Source organism: Poecile atricapillus, chromosome Z (genome assembly GCF_030490865.1).
Source record: "Poecile atricapillus isolate bPoeAtr1 chromosome Z, bPoeAtr1.hap1, whole genome shotgun sequence".
Taxonomy (NCBI): Eukaryota; Metazoa; Chordata; class Aves; order Passeriformes; family Paridae; genus Poecile; species Poecile atricapillus.
Genome location: NC_081289.1, coordinates 131,509,535 through 131,531,007, shown reverse-complemented (window position 1 = coordinate 131,531,007; position 21,473 = coordinate 131,509,535). Strand labels below are relative to the sequence as shown.

Here is a 21,473-nt window from a genome sequence, read left to right as displayed (position 1 = left end):
TACTGTTTGAATAGACACAACCAGTTTCAGGACAGGCATCAGCTACGAAAGTTGTGCTCCTACTTCTAAAGCTTGCCAACCTTTGGTGGACTTGATAACTTGAAATGTCTTGAATAAAGTCTTATACAAAATGTAACTATTTTTACATATCTAAAGTTTACTTAAAAAATATTAGTACATTCTCTTCTTCCTAAACCACTTCAATTTTTCATTAAACATGCTTCCTCTAAATTCAACTGTACAAAACTAGGTGGATACAAATACACGAAGAATCTGAAGCATTTGGTTGTTATTAATGTGGAGATAGTGGCCTCACACATACAAAATATTAAAAATACTTAGAAATGTTCAAGTGATTTTTGTTTGGGGGCTATACAGCATGAAATCACAACCAGTAATACAACAGATCTTTTTCTCTTTTATTTTTATTGTGCAGTACAATTTCAGGTTAATAAAACAAACAAAGACAATACTTTTATTCTCTAATCCCCACATTTTATTATTTTTATTTAAATATAACATACTATACATTGTTGCTCAGTGATTTTGGTATCCCTTTTGTTTTCTAAACCCCTCCCCCTGTTTTCCTTTTACTCAGGAGACTGTTATGCTCAGGGTGACAGAAAACAGAGCTTATGGTTGAGGATCTGGGATACTCTAATATCTGCAGTTTGCTCCCACTATAGTGGGCGTTACAGTATACCAAACACACAGGAATCATTGATTCCTTCAAGGGTTTTTTATTTTGGTTAATTTTCAGAAACCACTCTTCATGTCACAAATGGCTCCTGGCTCACTTTGGGAAAGTGATATTTCCTGATCTTGTCGTTTGAGCAGCATGGTGTTTTGAGTACTATGATAATATTTATGCATAATCCTCCCCTGACCAAGTCATCTAGGTAATTTTGTAAGAAGAGAATTTCATTTGTACCCTAAATGTTCTTTAAGTCGTCATTCAATACTGCATTCATCCAAACTCATACTGAAGGTTCAGTACGGGTGGTCCATTATGTCTTGTCAGTTTTAATTACTGATTACAAATTTGAACAACAGAAACTCGCTTTTATCGTGGTAGTTAAGTTTTGCTGTGAGCTGCAATTACATTTAAAATCTGAAATTCTTATTTCTCTTTCTAGAAAAATGTCATTTGTGAAGAAGAAAACTGGAGATAAAGTACCATGAAATGCAACATCAGCTATCAACTAAAAATATATTGTCTCTCAATGAATTCCTAGTTTTAAAACAGCTGACATTATTTAAGGACAGGAAATATAATCTGACCATTTTTATTATTTTATGGGAAAGCTTTTTTTTTGGTTTTTTTTTTTTTTTTAAACAGCTAATATTTAAATAACAGAGTAAGATTGAAGTGCTGGTTAAACATTGACTTAAATAAGTTATAGAAGATTCCAACAACACCAGCCTTTATAGAGGTTAAACATTCTCAAAAAGACACATTAAGCAAGGCTCTCCTTTGTACCAAAATACAGTCTCCAAACAATAAAAATAAAACCAACTTTTTCACAACGAGAAATATTGAAGATAAACTGCAGCATCAATATAATCTTATAGTTATCAGTTAAAGTATTTAAAACAAAATAATATTATACTACTTTTGTTTCTTACTAAAGACACTGCAAAGGCTTATTTATTTATTTAGTGGAATACAATGTGAAGACAGTGGTACAAATTGTTTGATGTACTGTTTTCTATTTATCTGCTCTAACAAAATGAATGTCAATATGGTTACACTGGTGAGCTATCCAGAGCTCTCTAAAATTACTGAGTAAAGCAAAATATAAAACAAACCTTATGTACCTTTAATTGAAGAGACTTCATATTATGCTCAACTTTATTATACTGCAGTTGCTCAAGTTAAGCCACGGGATGAATAACACTTCATAAAAATGTGCTGGATATTATGTATTTTGAGCCTTCAGTTACTGTGATGGTTATGAAAGGCATGCTAAAGCTGGAAACCAGCACAGCTTTTTGGTTGGCTCTCATATATAATATACATGTGAGTAATAATCTCTGAAAAACACATGAGCATGATTTTGGATCTCCTGTCTTGCAGCCCTTAGTTAGATATCACTCCCACTATATGCCTGTGATTCTTCAAGTTGGTACCAAAAGCAAATGGGTTGAATGAGAGTATCAATTGAATCAGGTGTGCAGGACTGTGTTGCCTTCTTGCTTTCCTTTCAGTGGCCAACGTTACACTTAGGAATTACACACTACTGTTTTATTTTCACACTTGCAGTCTCAGTGATTTTAACAGGGCTGACCACATCAGGTTCCAGCCCAGTGTGTGCTGCAGAATATCATACTGATAGCAGTGTGTTAGATCCCAGCTCCAAACTGAAATCAAAATCAGATGAATATAAACACAGATTCATTGACACCCAAGTACAGATGTGACCCCTTCTCTCAATTTCAAAATAGCAGAAAGACCCTTTGAACAAAGTATTTCTTGAAGGTTTTTCTTGAGTGCTGATAAGTACAAAAATTTCTCCAATATAAAGACACCCAATACCATAAATCCAAGCACTGCTTGTTTGGTCTTATGCTTAAGTGCAAGACAGATTAGGAAAAAAATGGAGTATACACTCTAAATTCTGCCTTCAAAGCCTTGTATAGTACCTATTCTCTGAGTACTTTTGAGGTTCTGACATTTTACTCTATCAAACTCTCTGTGAAGTACTAAGAAAAAGGGAAAATAAGAAAGAAGCAAATGAAGAAACATTTCAAATAAAAAAGATATTTAACATCCTATTAAATAAATAACTTAGAGAGAAATAAAAAGAAATGAATTTAGGACATACAAGCAAACCATACTATTCATTTTGTTAGAACAGTTATACACTACTTTGCTTATCCTATCCATTCGTCCACAAGGCTTCTCCAGAAATGTCATTATTTGTGCATATGACCCAAGTGCTTCCAGTAAATGCTTGTGTGTCTAACTGTTCATTGAATCATTAGGCTTGAATGAGCAATTAAGGACTTTGATATGAGTTAGTATTCCATAAATAGCATTCCCCATGAAGATCACGCAACAGATTGTCTTATGTCCATCAAGGTCTGTTGCAGTGATTAAAAAAAAAAAAAAAAGTTCACACTGGCAATAAATTCCATCCCCTTTGATCCAGCTTCATTTTGATTATAAGATATGACAACGAACTAAATAAAGGTATTTCATGTGCCAGCAATAAGTACAAAACCTTCAAAGGCTTCCCCTGCTCTCATTTCAAACACGCAGATGTCTGTGCTACTTCTCCGCATCTACCTTTTAAGAGAATTACCAAATATTCTTGACATAACAGCCTTTGGTTCAACTGCATCAAAAAATTAGTTTGTTCATCTATGACATGACTACCATAGGAAGAAAGTGAGCTGAAGTGTTTTTCCTTCTTGTTTTCTGTCCTCTCTTTGTGGTTCCCCTCCCATTCAGGGCCACAAACATTTGCCTTCCATTGTGCTTCCAATTTAAGGACGCGTATGTGTTATATCCATTTTCTTCTATTCTTTCCTTCAATTTGCAGTCGCTATTGAACTCCTTCTGTTAAAAGAAGAAAAAACCCACAAATTCAGAACAAACATAATATTTCAGCATACTGAAGGAAAATACTTTAAAAAAATGTTTTCAAAGACTGTAGTCTTTTGTATGTGACACTCTTTTAGGATTCTGCACTGTACACAAAAGTATCACTGTGTCCACAGCATATAAAGCAGCATCAGTTAGGCTACAAAAAGTGAAATTAACAAAAGATATAATTATCCAATACATAGATATAGCAGTTGAATGATATAATTCATTCAGAATTGAAATTAAACTTCTCTGTGTTGAAATATGGCAAGAATATTAAATCAAATTCTCAGTCATAAACTCAGAAGTATGAGGAAGCATTAATGGAATCATTAATCACATTTCAGTTCTAACAAATATAACTCTTAAATATCTTGAATGAGATTATTGATACCATACATTAAACAAATACTATTTCTTATAGGTCTATTTCTTATTTAAAGTAAGAATCTTTACACCACACTGGCAATGAAAAAGGGCTTTTTTGGGATAGGTGCAAATCACTGTTATGCTACTATCACAATTGATGTGAGACCTATTCACTTGGATGACCTGGAAAGAGGCTTGGCCTAAAAAAAAATCATGTATGATCCCATACCTTATTGACTAAACAAAGCTGGAAGTAATTTTATGTATGGCACCAGGGATTAAAGTTTTCTGTTTTTAAAGGAGAACAAGTCATCCGGCTGTGAGAAGGAATCAAAAATACAAGCTTGTGTAAGCATGTAAGGGGACACTACTTTTTTCTTATATTGTTAAATATAATTTTACATTGATACACTTTTCTGTACTGAAGCCAAGAATAATTCTTTTCATAAACAAGTAATTCCTACATATAACCCCATCCAATTTGAACAAACTACTAATGTATTTGGAAGGCTTTTAAAAGCAGGCTGTTGGAAATATAATTAAATCAAAAGGAAAAATCATCATTTTGTTGTTTCTGCATTTCAGAAAATAAGATGTAATTTCACAGCTCAGGGAGAAACAGGTCAGAATCTCAGAGTTTCATATAATAACTGCATGCACTATATTCAATAAGATCATGAACAGGACAAGAAATAAGTCTGAATAGTAAATCAAGGTTCATGTTAATAAAATCAAGTTAAAATATATTTTATATACCTATTACTTTCTAAACTAGTTAATGCTAAGTACTTTGATACAGTGAGAATTCTGTGTGTACAGTTTATGCATTCCTTAGTTACTTCTATGACCATGGAAGACCTGCTTCATGGAATTGCATACATTCAAATTCTATTTGGCTCCCAAAGTACTCCTTAACTTTAGGATTGGTAGTTATTTGAACAATGATCAGTGGGGAAGACACTATCAAGACAAGACTTTACAAGACCACTATAGACATTGCCTACACTCACAAAGCTACCAAATAGATAATTTAGTAGTTATTTTGTATAATATGTCACCTCTGGTGTCAAGGTATTAAAAAGGAAGATGCTCATCAATCACAGTTCTAAACCACAGTAACTTCTATCTGCCAATTTGTCAAAAAAGCTTAAAGAAGCTCATTTTGTTAAAGAAACCTAATAATGAGTCTTCTTTCCCTCTCATTTTACCGAAATCAGTCAAATGGAAAACTATTTGATTAACACAGAAGGAGCTTTGCTTGTTTTCCTAGGTGCAGAATTGTACTGAAATCCAACTTTTACTTCTATTTGTAGATAACAGAGAAAAGATGATGTTGTGATGTGCTTAAAAAGTCTTACTGGCAGGAGTCTGAATGCTACACAAGACTGCTTTGCTCATTTCAAATAAATTTCAGCATAAGCCTGCACCAATGTCTATTGTGCATGTGCTCAAGGGTGTTTTTACAATTTTTATTGGTTCTGGTATTCATATCCATCTGCAAGCTGCCACGCTGTAGTAATATGAAGCTAACTGCAAATCCTGGGATTATGGCAAAAATAATGACAGAAGCATTCTTGAAATCGCTAAAGTATTATGGAATAGGTTTTGATAAATCATTATACTGTGATTTTATGATGTGAATATTGAAAAATTATCTCAGCTGGAATTAAAAACAAGGGCTTCCCACATTCGTATCTTCCTGTCAACGCTATTTCTAATACACTATGAATTACTGAATCTTATGGCAGCAATTTCCATCTATGGTACATGAAAGCTGTCTCAATGTCTTTTGTACATATATAGTGTTGGAATAGACTCTAAATAGACTCTCACCACACCAGGGAAGGCTAACAACTGTGGTAAGAAAGCCTGTCTTGGGCTTTGGGATGGGCCATCACATATTACTGAAGTGTGTAACTAGAAGTCTGAATTGAAGATGATGACTGATGCTAAAACTTTCACCTATGTACAGAAGCATACCCATGATCAACGACTGTACTGAATTAACTGAGTACACAGTTTTCTCTCTCAATAAGCATTGATCATCCTACATTTCTGACCAGTATAAATCTAAAAATTAAATCTACATTTACAGGAATACAAGAAAAATTTCTTTGTTCTGGTCTTTCCTTAATGATTCCTCAAATATTCTTTGACACTGTCACAGCATTTAGAAAGTCAGAAGTCTGTTGTTGAACCGTAAGTGACTAACAACAGTGCAGGTGAGGGAGGACAGTTTATATAGCTTGTATGGACAAAATACACTCTGTTTCCTTAAAACAGAGGGCCAAATGACTAGCGGCCCTTTGAGTCTCGAGATGGTCACTGCACTGTTCTCAGCAGAAATAGGAGGCTTAGCTGCATTGCTCAATGATAAACTCAGTCCCTATATGTGACCCCATTTCTATAAACCATATGGATGATCTGAACATTAAGCAACCTGCAGTTTTGCTCATAACCTTTCCAGGAACTGAAACAACATTGCAAAATTTCAAACCAAACCAGATGTAATACCAGAACAATCTGGTGCTTGTGTCATCATGGGAAGGTGTTATGGTATATTTGAGTTTAGTTAGATTTACAGATCATATCACCTTCTATTAAAAATATTTGGATAGTTTCTGAGTTTTCTTGGGTTGGTTTGTTTTTGTTTGGTCCATTATTTTGTTTGGATTTTTTTCCCCTGAAAGTCTCAGTACCTCCAAATTTACACAAATTAATTAATACATATTAAGTATATATGGACAACTTTCAAGTGTTACCTGAATTCTGCTCAGACAAATCTTATCTGCTGATATTTAAGTTCATGTCTCTCTGTAGTGTCCATTTTTTCTGGACACTACATAATCTTTTTCATTAATCAATGTAGTCAATTTAAAGTCTGCTACCATAGGAATCTTCTTCAAAGTTTTAATTTAATGATTTGGTGTGTTTACTCCATCAGCTCAAGTTTCTATGATTTCAGGCACACTTTATCCCTCTCTCCCCCAGCCTCAAATTGCTGCTAAGTGTGATTGCACTGTTGAAAAACCAGGGAAAGCAAGCCTTAAAGATTACATTTTGTGAGACCCATTCTACTGAGCACTCCTTACTAAGCAGTGAGACTGAGGCAGTACGCATGATAAATCCCAGCAGCTATGTTGGTATGACATGAGCTTAGGAAACAACAGGAAGCTTCTGGAGAGGGGTGATCCTGGTTTATCAGAGGATGAAATTCTGATTAACAGCTCATTTCAGTTCTAATTAGTAGCAATACACAGACAAGCAGTGTTTTCAATAGGCAAGACAGGGAACTGTGCTGACTCCTGAAATCCATTTGGAATGTAAAAAGGTACTTACAGAGCCGTAGACTTTTCCTTTTTTGTTCATGGCTAAATAGTAGTTGCTCTTAATAGACTTAACCGCCACAACTCCAATTTCTACAGATGTTATCTCCAATATACCTAAAAAATAAAAATTGAGCTGTTTAAACACTTTTACAGGATTCTCTCACTCTAGAAAAGACAATAAACCTGAAAAATACTAAACTTGTAATATTTATGACCAACTGACAAAAAAAATTTAACAGAAGTATTCTTTAAACCACTGCAAGAACCTAAACAAACGTTTTGTCAATTAACATATTTCCTAACCCTGCATTTTAAACCCCATAAATACTGAAACAACACCATTCATCTTAGCATAGATTTTATGAAAATTTATCAGAAAAGACATTGAAACCACAACATCAAATTAAATATATAGCATATGTTAATAGAATATTGGATTTTCCCCAATCTTTAAAACCCTTGGTAAATAATTTATTCCTTGTAGAACATTTAGATTAACTAAATCTCTTGGTTGCACTGAGCTGATAAATTCACTCTTGGCAAGTGTGTTGACAATGTGGGAAAGACCAACATTAATGGCAACACTATCTTTGTCTTCCAGATATCAGAAACATTTTGCTCTGTTTTGTGATAAATACGATTTCTGACCCTCCCTTCCAAACAGACTCTTTCTGGGACACTGGATGGCTCAAGGGACCTGTAATGGGAGATAACACCTTTTCATCCCTGTTTTCTGCCCAGAAGCATACTGATATGGGAGTAGGAGATTGCATGCCTGGCTCCAGCATTTCTCCTCCTGACATTTATGTAGCAATAGTTGGATCAATAGCCTGACTAAATGTGGTTCACTAGGGTTGCACCAACAGAGAAATTACAGGAGGGGCAAAACTGTCCTCCTTGACAGGTTGTGATAGTTTACATACAACAGGGCAACGGCATTGACAGAGGCAGATCAGGGAGTCCATATTTGCAGGGCTCTAATCTATTATTCTTAAAATGTTGCTCATTTTCACACCAAAGAAAAGCCAAAGTTGCTTTCTTGATCTTCTGAGAGAGCATTGTTATAGGGGACTGAGCAGCTCTCCCATGGGACATGTGCTAAAGTAATTGTGCTCAAAATCAGAGTAAAGTGAACTAACTTGTGGATGGCAAACTATTAGAGGGCAAGAATGTGATGCAACCACTGCTACTACACCATGAATGACACTTTTTTTTTTTTTTGTATTTTCTATGCCAGAAAGTGATGAGAAGAATTTAGCTAATTCTTTCTACAGAATTGTATTCTGAACTGTGTCTGGATCCATTTCTAACACCAGTAACAAGACAAAAAACCAAACCAAAACACAAACAAATAAGCAAGAGAAATACTGGCATAACATGTGCCATTATAAATTTATATGTTGAAAGGGATTAAACTGATTTAGATTTTGCCATAAACAATTGTAACAATAACATTGTATTAGGCTATTTCAATTAACCATTTCACTAAGAGCTGAAAGAGAACAGTGCCTAAATAAGAAACTTGTACAGAATTGACCCATTTTAAGTGTCTTGCACTAGAATGATGGACATCCCTGCTTTTCAGTAAAATACTTAAATAAAAGCAGCACATGTATTCCTATAATTAATGAAAATATAATCTGTTTTTTCTGGTAAAGTTTGTTTGCAATTTCACACTCTATTATATTCCTAGTGGAGCAGCTGTATGGAGGTCAATAAAGAGAAATGTTACTACATTTACATTATATCCACAACAACTAGCTTGATTATAGCTGATGAAACTATTTGGTTTTAGCTAAATATAGCAGAATTGTTCCAAATTATTACTAGGTTGGCAATATAATCATTAATGATCCGGGATACGTTCTCACTATGTACATTCTGTGTGCTTGAAAATTTAAAAATGTGTAATTTTTGTTGACAATTTTGCATATTCTATCCTCTACAGAATTTCTTTTGGGAAAAATGGAAATTTTAATGGATGTTTTTCTTTCAAATGAATTTAGTCTTGATCTGTTAACTCTTGGTAATAGGGACCTAGTTTGATACTTTGCTACTCTCTGTAGTCCCCCAAGAACTACCTGCTAATTGCAAGCACAGTTACAATCTAGATTTTGTCTAGATTGCAAATTATTTGCTGCTATTTACAGATTTTCCCAGGAGAAGAATCCCAAATTTGATGGAAATCGTTTGAAGGTAAGAGGAATCTTTCATTGTTTTAAGTGATGTAGACAAAATTCAAAGATCAGCAGGAGAGCATCTACTCATCTGACATGAATCTGCAAGAAGGCCTAAGAACTTTCTAGAGCTTTGAAATAATTAATTTGAATAAAAATAAGTAAAATGCATTTGATGTAAGGGTGAAAATATGCATTTGATGATTCTTGAAGCATTATTAAATTCAGCATTAATATATTAAAAAAGGAAATTCAGACATACAATATGAAGCTTAAAACTACAGTGTTTTCCCCTTTCCCCTTCATTTTTTTTCAGTTTCTTAGTCTATTCCCAAGAATGTTAACTTTTTGTTGGAGCTCTTTTTTCTTTTCTTTATGACTGAAACAAAAAAGGCATTTCAACATACTTCCTTGCATGCTTCTTGTATCTGATTTTATACCATTGCTTGGTCTTATGTATTTTGATGCCTTAAGACATAGCTCCAAGAAGATATGTAAGGTAAATAATTTCCATGGATTTGTAATTATTCTTGATTATAAGCAGTGCAAAAAATTAATTTTATTGGGGTAAAAGTCTTAGGAGCTATTTATTCCTGTTTAATGCTACTTAGGAACCTGGAAATGAAAATAAATTAATTTAAAAAAAATCAAAATGCTCTGGCCTCTATTATGGTTTTAAACCAGACAGCACACTATTATTTTACAGCCATAACTCTGCAAAACCCAACAATTACAACTAATCCCCATTGACCACATCCACTGAAAAAGCATAGCTTTCAATACCCAAACCATTTCCAATTCATTATAATTAGAAAGATTTCAAATATCAACTTGAGATGTGCCCTGTAGCTATGCATGTGCTCTCTTTACAGGTCCCAAAGGCTTTGACCATATTCCCAACAGAACATAAATGCATTTACCTTAAATAAACTGTATTTTTATAGTTTATAAAAGTGACCATTATACGTATTGCAACAGAAACCCGTTTGTCTTCTTACCCTTTACACAGAGGGTCTCTAAAAACTACAAGTGAAAATTGTGCTTCCTTGATTAGCGATGTTAATTAAAAATGTCCTATGTTTTATAAAAATGCTAATTATATGAAGCAAAAAAAATACAAAATATCCTAGAAACTGGATGAAATTATGACAAGAAATTCTCAGGAAAGATAATTTGACAGAATATCAGATCTATTGTCAAGGCAGAAGCACAGTGGATGCAGACAGTCTGCAACAAGAAACCCTTGATTCTGAGACCAAGTTCAATTTCTTTGCAGTGTGAGGCAGTGGTCATTTTTCTGTATTTGCATCATTTGTGTAAGGAGTTCTTATAAATACATTTAAAACATCTCCAACACTAGTTGCAGTCCTCTCTATGCAGAAGAACAGAAACACCATGCATCTTCCTACACCTTTCGGAGATTGTCGCGTATACGTAGCAATCTACAAACAATCCTGCCCTCTGAGTTTTCTTCCGTTTGCAAAAATATTGTAGATGAAGAGTGAGTTCACCTGGAGAGAATGTGATGGTGACTGAGAGCTTGTGAAATCTTTTGGTTTCCCAAATGGTGGCAAGAAGGGCCCATGAAGGAAGCTGCAGCTCTTGGTTGGTAACTGGAGAAGACAGGGCTTTGTGTGACTGCAGCTGAGACTAAACTGACTTTTCACAGCTTTAGTGCCCTGCAGGGAATTCCTGTGAAGCTGGCTTGAGCCAAAACAAGCTGGTGTTCAGTTGTAATGTTGAAGACATGGTAGTTAAAAAAGCTGCTCTTAGTAGCTGTCATAAAAAATGTGGTTTGAAGCAAATAGATTTGTTGGATGTAGTTGTGGAATAGTGAAGGGCTAAGGTATATGAGGCCAGTGCCTCTGTTTCCACTCTGTTTCATCAATTACACCTGTACAAAGCCAGTTGAAAATACCCCCAAATGACAAGTTATACTGGTATTTCTATATTTACCTGTATTTAACGATAACAAAAAAAGATGATGATGGATTAATAGATAAAAGAAAACATAGGAAACTGAAGATGGGAACCAAGTCTTGCCTTTGAAAGCTTTTTCAATTAACCAAAGTAGTTCCACTGAAAGGCAATCTTACAGACTTTGTGCTTGACTTTGAAAGGGAGCTTAAGATACAAATCACACAACCCACAATGCTGCTGCTATGGGCAGAAATCTCGAATAATAACCAACCTGAACCATAACATAAGCTTTGACTTAAAAATAAGTTTATTTGTAGTTAAACGAGTTCTTTGTCTTATATTAACACTTTTTGAGACTGCCATTGTCCCTACTCTAAATCAGAAGTTAATATACTGAAAGACCACAAAACAATCTGCTAATGTGTCATATTTAGATCAACTATAGCCAAAATATTAGTGTCCAATTAACTTTTCTGTCCAGTGCCCATACCTAATACATTTGGACAAGCCTGAGGTATGTATCCAAACTTCTGGAAAGTTATTGTAACAAAACTTCTATCTTCCTATATCAGCATAGTACCAGTATAAGAAGTGATATCTCCACAGTGCATAAAAATCAGATAAAAGACTAATTATTAAAGCCTATTCTCAGATCCACACAGTCTGCTCCAACTTCCTTTTCTTCTTATACTGCTTTTATGGCTTTAATTTTGGAGCAGAGCACAGATGTCTCAATTTGTTCTCTGTAGACCAAACAAATTGAAGGGTGGCACCTGGGGTGAGAGAACCCCTTAGTGATCAATAGTGAGAGCTGTTGGTTAGCAAAGGAGGAGTTTAGGTTTGGCTACAAAATTGGCAGGAATCAATTTAGCTAGTATACCTCCTGACATGTAACAAACAATTCAGGATCATAGTTAGCCTACATTTTCCCTCTGGTCAGTGAAGACAGGCAACTTCAAAGGACAGTTCTAACACCACCACTCCCCCTACTAAGTTTCCAAAGCTAGATGGGTTAAACTGAAGCAAAAAAAATGCTGGAAGTGACTTTGAGGACACATCTATGCTGTCAGTTATGATGAATTCAGATGTCCTCTCAAGGACACCATGTCTGTCACTTTCATCACTAACACACAAGCATGTAATCAGATTTAGCCAAAGTGCTAGGGAATATAAACACGTTTTCTTCCCTCAGGTGGATTTAATTCATGCTGTTGAGATGGGGTAGCTACACATAGAGCCAACTGTACCTGGTTCTGTTAATCAGAACTCAGATTTCTTGAGCTCTCTGTTTTGAGCCAAGATGGGAAGATACATAAACATCTGCATGACTATTGATGGAAAATTTTGATGTCTGAGCATCTCAGCCTGCTTGACCCCACCACTGCAAGATTTTGTAACTTTTAGATTAGACACAGACAGTGTAAGAATACATTATCAGATCTGGTTTTGGGACAGAGAAGCTGTAAGTGACGACTCATACTAACCAAAGAAGAGTAGTGATTCATATGCCAAGAGTAAAAATGGAAAACAAAACACCACCACCACCACAGTATAGTACATATGATTAGATGCAGGGTTGCAGTTATCTGATTAGATCTCTTGACAAAGATGGCTTGAGGAGTTTCAGCCCTCCCTTACTCCAGCTTCTTTTTCCTGCCTCTGTGCTGAAGTTCACCAACCCTTCAAATGTAACTGTTTGTGGAGCAGCACTATAAACAAAATCATTGGAATGATCTGGCTTGGAAAAAACTCTCAATAGAAAACAAATCAACCTAAAACCCTAAGGACTAAACAATCCAAGTTTTTGCAGTCAGTTTGTCGTATATATTTTCTAGACCTTCCAGTGCTCTCTTTTTGGTCTCTTTCCAGTTGGCTAATTTTTTTGAACCGAGGTGCCCAAGACTGGACCAATGTTCTAACTAAGGCCTGATGGGTACTGACTTGAGCAGAATGACTACTTCATGTGTTTATAAGGAAACTTGGATCCTAATCCAAATCCTAATCGAAACTTGGCAGTCTGTGTATGTTTCCATTTTGTAGACAGGACCAGGCACTCAGGATTTCTGCCAAATCTTAAATTTCCATGTCTCCACAGAAACATGCAGGAGAATGGAAAGCTTTAAAGTGAGTAGTACAGCTCAGTACATTTTCTGAGAGCTGTGTGGATCTGCCTATTTCAACCTGAGTGAAATCCCAAGTTATCTTGCAAATTCACGATTACTGTATTCACCTCCTGCGTTTTACCACTTGTGTAAGATTCAAAGTGAGTAACTTTAACTGGAAGAAACTGGATAGGTAAGGCTATTCCATTTAATGTCCATCCTAACAGACTAGGCAGGGATAACAGACAGTTGCACTGCAGAAGAAACAGTCCAAACGCATGGTGAGTGACAGAAGTGTCTGTACATCACCTGCAATCTGTCCTTTCCCTCCTGGGGAAGGGAGGAGCTTCTAGCTGCATGGAATGCATGCAAAAAGAACTAATGGGTAGAAATGAGCCAGCAGATACCATACCTCTATTTGCAAATGGGGTGCAAATGATCATTTAATGGAGCCAAGCACTATTTAGACACAGACAAGTATGAGCAGATGGAAGTGAGGCAGGGTGCTAAAGCAGTCAGAATATGTACAAATAGATGAAAAAAACCCTTATGAGACATTGTAGAGATGTCTTGGGACAGGAAACCCAGTGTGCTGCAGATGTCCTCTGCAATTTGTCTACCAACAATCTTTATCCAAATCACAAGTTTGTTGTCTGCTGCTGAGACTGTCTGACACATACTATGATTGTTATTCTAGCTAAGGCTGCTAGGACAACAGGTGAGACAACAGTTTTCTTTCATCGTTTTTTTCATTTCAGACCTCATTTGCTCTTATGATGGAACTTGACTCCTCTTTGTGCAAGAAAACAGGACTGGAAAAATATTGTCTATTATTTTATCTCAAAAACTTATCTTGCTGTGGAAGGTAGGAGACAGAAGCAGAACTAACTGCATAGCTATCACAAAGCTTGGCAGTGTGCATTGCGCTGCCTGTAGCAGGTAGGATCTTCTCCTGAATCTCTATGAGCATAATGACTTTGTAATGAGGTAAAACAGAAAAAAAAAAAAAATAATAAACTACAACAGGCTCCTTTTTAAATACCAGAACTGAAAACAGTTTCTAGCAGAATTCTACTACTGCTATGTTTCTCTGGGAAAAAAAGGATGTTTTAGTGTATTCCCTGAAATCAGAAAGTTGCCAAACACACTAATCCACAACATCAATTAGTTGTTGGTTCTAATGGTTTATGTCTGTCTTTGCCTCACACAGGAAGAAGGAATCCATGGTATTTTAAAATATGGGATCCACATGTTTATAGTGAAAGATTACCCCTGGACAGCTATAATGATCATTCTTTTTCACATAATTATATTTGCTGGTAGTTACTCATCAACACTTTCAGCAGTTTTCTTCTGTAATGCCACAAATATTCCTAATGTTACTTGATCATAACAATCACTTTTGCAAGAAATCTTTATAAGAGCTCAGGGAACAGAATGAACATCTGAGAAGTGTAGATTATGGTAACTGTATGGTATGGGTAATCAGAAAATCAATGCAAACAGTATTTCAGTGTATCTAAAAATTCCTTAAAATTCACATCTGTTTTTTGTCCCTTCTAGCTTTTTTTCTCCAGAATTTTTTTTCTTAGCCAGCCTGGATATGATCAAATGAAAGGCAGGCTTCTGACCTTAATACTGATATTTATATCATTTGGGACAATGCTGTATATGTTTTGATGGGTGATTTTGAATAGCTCATAGCCTGGTTGGTACTATGCAAACAAACTACTGTCTAAACTTTTTAAACAAAATATTTATTGAAAGATGCAACTGTTATAAAAATTGTTGTTCAACACTCTTGGAGTAAAGAAACAGAAATTAATTGCATGTTGTTGTTATATGAGAAGATATAAAGGCCAAAATTTAGCAGCTGGAAAGAACTTGACCTCTGATCACCAATTAAATGGTTTAATGGTTTAATCCATTAATTGCTTTGTTTTATCTGACATAAAAAATTTTGTATACTTAATTCAGCTTAAATGACAAACAGTTAAAAAGACAACATTTAATAACTGTATTTTTCTTGTTACAATGCTATGTAACCCACTTCTGAACATTTAATGCTGGATTTATACTTTGTCTTACCTATACTGTGCATTTCCTTCTTCATCAAAGGTATGCAGTAAAAGGATGTAACAAGGTCTGTACTCTAGCACACATATGTAAACTATGATCTGCTACAGTGCAAGCACCTGAAATATGTCTTTCACAGTGTTTTCATCTTTTATACTTGACTATCTCTAACCTGGTTAGACCTGGTATCTTCAGACTGCTAGCACAAACAGTTCTTTTAAAACTTTGATGAGCACTGATAAGTGCTGTCCTCTTAGGCATTCATTCAACACCTCATAAAACAGCAGGATTACAAAATCGTCAATCTTGCACAGAAACTTAAAAGGCTGATCTGAAGAGCACAATCACTTCACACCCTTCTGCTTTCATTATCTTCAAGTCTCCTTCTATATTGTTTCAATCTTCCCTGCTGACATCCTCAGATAGCAGCTAACAAGCATGTTTTGCACACAGGATTATGTGACCTAATTGCACGTGCTTGCTACTCATGTCTTTCCCTTTTATAAAAACTATTGTTCCTTAGCCTGGATTGCTGAAATTTTTGGGGGCTCCTTTTCCTTGAACTGTGTAAGTGTGAGCACAAATGCTCACAAAACTATGCTTAGGACACTTAAAAGACATCCCACAAAGTTTTACACATACATTATTTCCAGTTTTTCTGTTCAACATTCTGTAATTTAACAGCACAAATCATGCTCAGCCAGCCAACCCAAATCAACCACTCAACTGACAGTAAGTGTGGTTTGTGCTGTCAGACCAGCAGAATCTGTGTCAGGAAACGTGTGGAGGGCAGGCAAAAAATGTCCCATCTTTTCTACATGTTTCTGTGTCAGGTTCAGAAATAACTTTGCCTACACCACTCTCTAACGCTGCAGAAAGGACCTGTCCCTAGGCCATTTGATGAAAACTGTCTGACAATCAAATTCACACCTTCTAGGGTGGGTCTGGTGTGTCCCTGAGAAGGCATAGAGTATTACCTCTAGAGACTTTACCTGTATGTCAGACACACCTGTGGATTTTCTATTCTGAGTGTCTGACATATTGTGAAGACTGCGTGGCAGTCCACCAGTTTGCTCCTTGTGTATGTAGTCTGATGGCAAGGCCACGTAGGCACTGCTTTGCTGCTGCTGGCATCAAACTGTTAAAAATCAAAGGAACTAAGACTGGCTTGGTCTCGCTTATATGGTCCCTGCAGTGAATTATATTGAAAATTTTGTGGAAGTTGATCCCAGTAGAGAATAGTTCATGGCAAATAAAGCTAAGTGTGAACTGACATAAATAAAATAAATAAAGCTAAGTGTGCAGTGTAAAACAGGAGTGCTGGATCCAGCAGTCATCTTGGGAAATATGTTCTTGAGAATGTAGACCTGCAGACAGCTTTGGAGATGGGAAGCTGAAGAACAGAGCTGCCATATGATGGAATTTTGCATATGAATGCAGAAACACCTGAGAATGTCAGATCAGTGGTGAGCATGCTCCTTGTACAGACTGCACAGACATTAACTATCTACAATAGCTTGTGCATGACCAGCTCAGTAATTTTATTCCAGGTTCCATCAATTTTTCTATTTCTTCTATAACTGATGTATAGAAGACAATAAATAAACAAGTTTTGAGTTAAAAATAGAGGAAAAAAAAATAATTTTTCTCAGGAAAGTAATTAAAAAAGTACTAGTATTTTCTGCCCACAGTGTATTCATTAATGATTTACAGCGATGCCACAAAAAAACCCTGCTGATTATACTAAATTATTCAAGGTACTAAATCTGAAGGAATTGGGAATAATTGCAAAAGACTCTCAGAACCCAAGCTGATAAAGCAATAAAATACGAGAAAAAAAATTAGTGTGGGTGAATGTTGTAAAAAGAGATGGACACAAGAAAAATAATGTTAGGTTTATAAACATAGAATGCGTTATAGAATGGCTTATGGCCCAGTTGCTAGTTCTTGGTCTATAATAGCTACTAAAAAAAATTAGGAATTTACTGGAAAGAGTAGGGAATTTTTAGGAAATGAAAAATACAGCCACAAAGTTTAAATCCAATCATGTTTGCATTTTGAATGCAAATGCTACCCTTGTCTCTTGTCTCCTAAAAGATAGGACAGAACTGGAAAAACTACAGGAAAGAGCAACATACATGATCCAAAGTAAGGATTAACCAATACTTGAGAAATAACTGAACCACTGGGCTTTAGGGCGCAACAGAAATTACTTAAGTAGTGAAAATCTGTAAAACTGCAGGTAACTTTGAGAAAATGAAAAAGGAGCTACTGTTCACTGAATCTTAAATAAAATTACTGTCCACAATTTAATGTTTAAAACAAAACAAATTATTTTTTCACACTTGTTAGGTTACAGCAGTCATTGTTAGGATGTCAGTTTACCTAAGCTGAAGAAGCAATCAGAGTAATTAATTCTGAAAATATGTTCCTAAGACAAGTAAATCAATACCATCATTAGTCTCTGAGTTGCATACTGATGCACACTAGGGAAGTATAGCAGACAGCACAGTATTCTTGCTCTTCGCCTCTTGGGGCTTCTTCTGCTGCTACTGTCAGAGACAGGAAACCAGAGTGACCTTTAGCCTGAAGCAGTGGAGTCACCCTTTAATTCTTACATATACATCCCCCTATATAGAGATATGAAAAAAAGCAGAGAAGCAGCCAGCAAAGACCTGTCAAGAGCAAATTCCATTAAATCTAATTTGATTTTACAACAGCGTAACAGGTCACGTCATGGAAACGGCTATGAAGTTAGGCTTTTGACAAAACCAGATTACATTATCATAAATACCCTGGTTCAATAGAAATTTATTTTAAGTAGGATGAAAAATAGGCTAAAAAACTGTATTTAGACAATCGTTGTCAATTATTCACTGCAAAAATGGAATGAAATGTTGAGGAAACACAAATACAGGATGAAGAAAAATAACTATTTTGCAGAAAAGTTTCTGAGTGGCTACTGATGTACCATGTGGCCTTGATGGAGTAACATTAGAAACAAACAGCTTTGTAGCATATCTAAAGATGATGGAAATGCAAAAGAAATTCTTTCCAGATAATGCAGCATTTAGAAGGATTCATCTGATTTCATGCTCATTTCAGGGTATGTCTAAGGAGGGCAACCAGCATAGTGATAGGCACAGAAAAACAAGATTTGTAATTGAAAGTTAAATAAAGTTATCCTGCTTATCTTAGGAAGAGGAGAGTTGGGAGGAAAAAGAGTAACAGTAACTTTCAAATACTTTAAAATTTCTGGGAAGAAGAGGGAATATTCCATGCAAGAGACAACAGAAATAATGGGCTCAACTACACAGAACAGTAAGAGAGGATGTTAAGAAAAATAAGATTTTAATAAGGGTGATAAAAACTCTCTTTATTCATTAAAGATGGTTTGGAGTGTGTGCAGACTTTAAGAGCAGGTGATAAAAGTGTCCAGCTGAGTTGATGATAGACACATTGTGGGACAAGGGGATCTCCTGAGAATGCTTCCAAGCCCATAAAACTGTGTTTTCACACACAGGAAGTCAATCAATTATTTCTGAATGTATTGGACTTACTACACTATAGAGCAGTATTTTTTACAGTACTTGAATGGTGTACTGCTGATTTTTGACTACAAAGGAATCAGTCAATACTACTGTATGATTTTTCTGATTAATGCACTGCAATTCCAGAAGTGTAAAGAAACATTAAAAGGCCCAGCAAGCAGCAGAAGACCGTTCAGATATGTGGTATTCCCAGGCAACAGCAGGAGTGTGATCATTTACGTTATGCTCACAAAAAATTCAAGACTATAATTGTTTCACATTGCCTTTATAGATTACATATACTATAGATTACATATACTTTAGATACTTGCCTCTAAATTGTGAGATTTATGTCCCTCAACCCCATGTTCTTCATTTGCTTATTTTATGTTGTGATCTGATCAAATGCAACATTAACCATATTTCCTTTTTGCTTTATTAGAAACCACTCAAATGCTGCAGTTAGTGCTGTTTATATATGAGGCATTAATTTCTGTAAATAAGTAATAACTGACAACCATAATAGTCCTTAGATGTGAAGGGACTTCTAAAAACAAAATAAAAAATATGTTTGAATACCGGTAAATCCTACAAAACATGTGATTCAGTACATGAAAACTGGACTCCCAACTGAAGTTCCTACAAGAATTACTAATTTGTGGGTCTCCTTTCCCAAATTAGGCTCACAGATAGCAAGTATCCACATGGCAAAGCACGAAGATACCATGTATGAATACTTGATTCTTAATGGCTATGTTTTTCTGCCTATCTCTATTATTTTTTTTTTCTACTCTACTTTCAGTAAAATTCTTTACTTTCATTTCTTTACTTTACAGTGCCTCTTTTTATCCTCAAGCCCCCACTGTAATCTCCTCCCCTTTCCTTGTAGACACTAACAAAATAACTTGATAGAAAAAGAATAAGTTGAAACATATGACTAAGCATCACAGTGGCTTCCTTTAATCTCTCAGTCTATTTATTTACTTTACCTATTTTGCTGTTTTAAAAAGTTTTTATCAAGACCACGCTTTGGGACCTCCTTGCTGGTTTTAAACTAACACAATAAACAACAGATACAACACTGCTGAGTCTATTGTCATGCATCTGCTCAATCATAATTCACTTCCATGCAAATACAGAGCAATTGAACTGCCTGACCCCACTCAGTCCCACCAGTTACATTCTGAGCTGCCTATGAAAACACAAAAACCTTCAGAAAGAGCAGAAGATAAAAATCTGGAGGGAAAGATGGAAGAAATTTTTGTATCAGGATAAAAATTGTATTTCAAATATTTTCTTTGTTATTATAATAGAATAACACAATTTGAAACTATTTGTGTTGATTTTTAATTTCCAGGTCTCATATGTTTCACTTACATAGCTGAGCAGCAGCAAATGCTCTGTAAACTCTTTAACGGGACAGAGGTGATTCTTATTGGCAAACCACCTTTTCAGTTCTCTGGTATCAAAATGGAACAGTTGTGTTGCAAAGGGATATAGCATCTTGCCTTACATATCTCAAAGCTTCCATTGCCAGTGCTAAAATATCAGCTGACAAGATCCAGTGTCCACTGACCTCAGAAATCCCTTCTAATTGATCTGACAACTTTAAATATCGATCTCTGATGTCAAAAGCAACAATTCCATTGCTAATCGGGCACATAAAAGGGCGAAGTGTGGCCACATTCCTAAAGAAAGACAAGGTGCATGCAGTCAAGAAAATGGTGGATTTCCAAAGGGTGATAAATTTATGCCAGATTTATCTTTCCTCCTCAAATTCCCTTTCAAGTGGACATGTCAGAAAAATGGGTAAGTGACCAGGTTGTCACTATTCTCAGCCATTTCACCATTGTTTGCTCAAAAACATTTTAAGTCCAATGCTCAGAAACAGAAAGATTTTAATGGGAAGTATGCTCTGTTTTAGAGGCTTCAGAGAAACCTTATCTCTTCTTAAAGGTATTACACAAAAAAACAGCTATCAGTACTATCACAAATTGTAGTACAATATAATTTGCAGCTTATACTTCAGCAATTTCTAATTTCTGTGCTACTTCTAGAAAAACATACATAGCTTGGAAAACTACACAAAATACATTCTTGCAAATCTGTAGGCTGTGGTGGATTAAAATCTACCATTTTCTTAGTGCAGAACTAGAAATTTCCAACTTCTTCAATTTCTTGTTTCTCATTGGAACTAGATCTTCATTTACAAGAAAACTCTGAGTTATTCATTAACAAAAGTGTATGAAAATTTCCAGCACAAGTGAAAATTATTAGGAGAAGCCAACAAACACTTAAACTTCACTTCAAGAAATGTGGCTTATGTCTCAGTAAAAAGGAGCTAAGGCAAATCACTTATGGATTTACTATGGGACCACTCT

At 35.5% G+C, this 21,473-nt stretch overlaps 1 protein-coding gene across 6 annotated transcripts in view; it reads right to left on the bottom strand.

Moving 5' to 3' along the window:
• Positions 1-418: 418 nt before the first annotated feature.
• FGF10 (fibroblast growth factor 10) overlaps positions 419-21,473 on the bottom strand; it is a 61,383-nt gene continuing 40,328 nt past the window's right edge. For all 6 annotated transcript variants that reach the window (XM_058828199.1, XM_058828197.1, XM_058828196.1 and 3 more), the window contains 2 exons: positions 7,298-7,401; positions 419-3,562 (listed from right to left, as the gene is read on the bottom strand). In XM_058828199.1, coding sequence (XP_058684182.1) covers positions 3,365-3,562; positions 7,298-7,401 — 302 coding nt within the window. In that variant the 3' untranslated portion in view covers positions 419-3,364. The remainder of the gene's footprint in view (positions 3,563-7,297; positions 7,402-21,473) is intronic.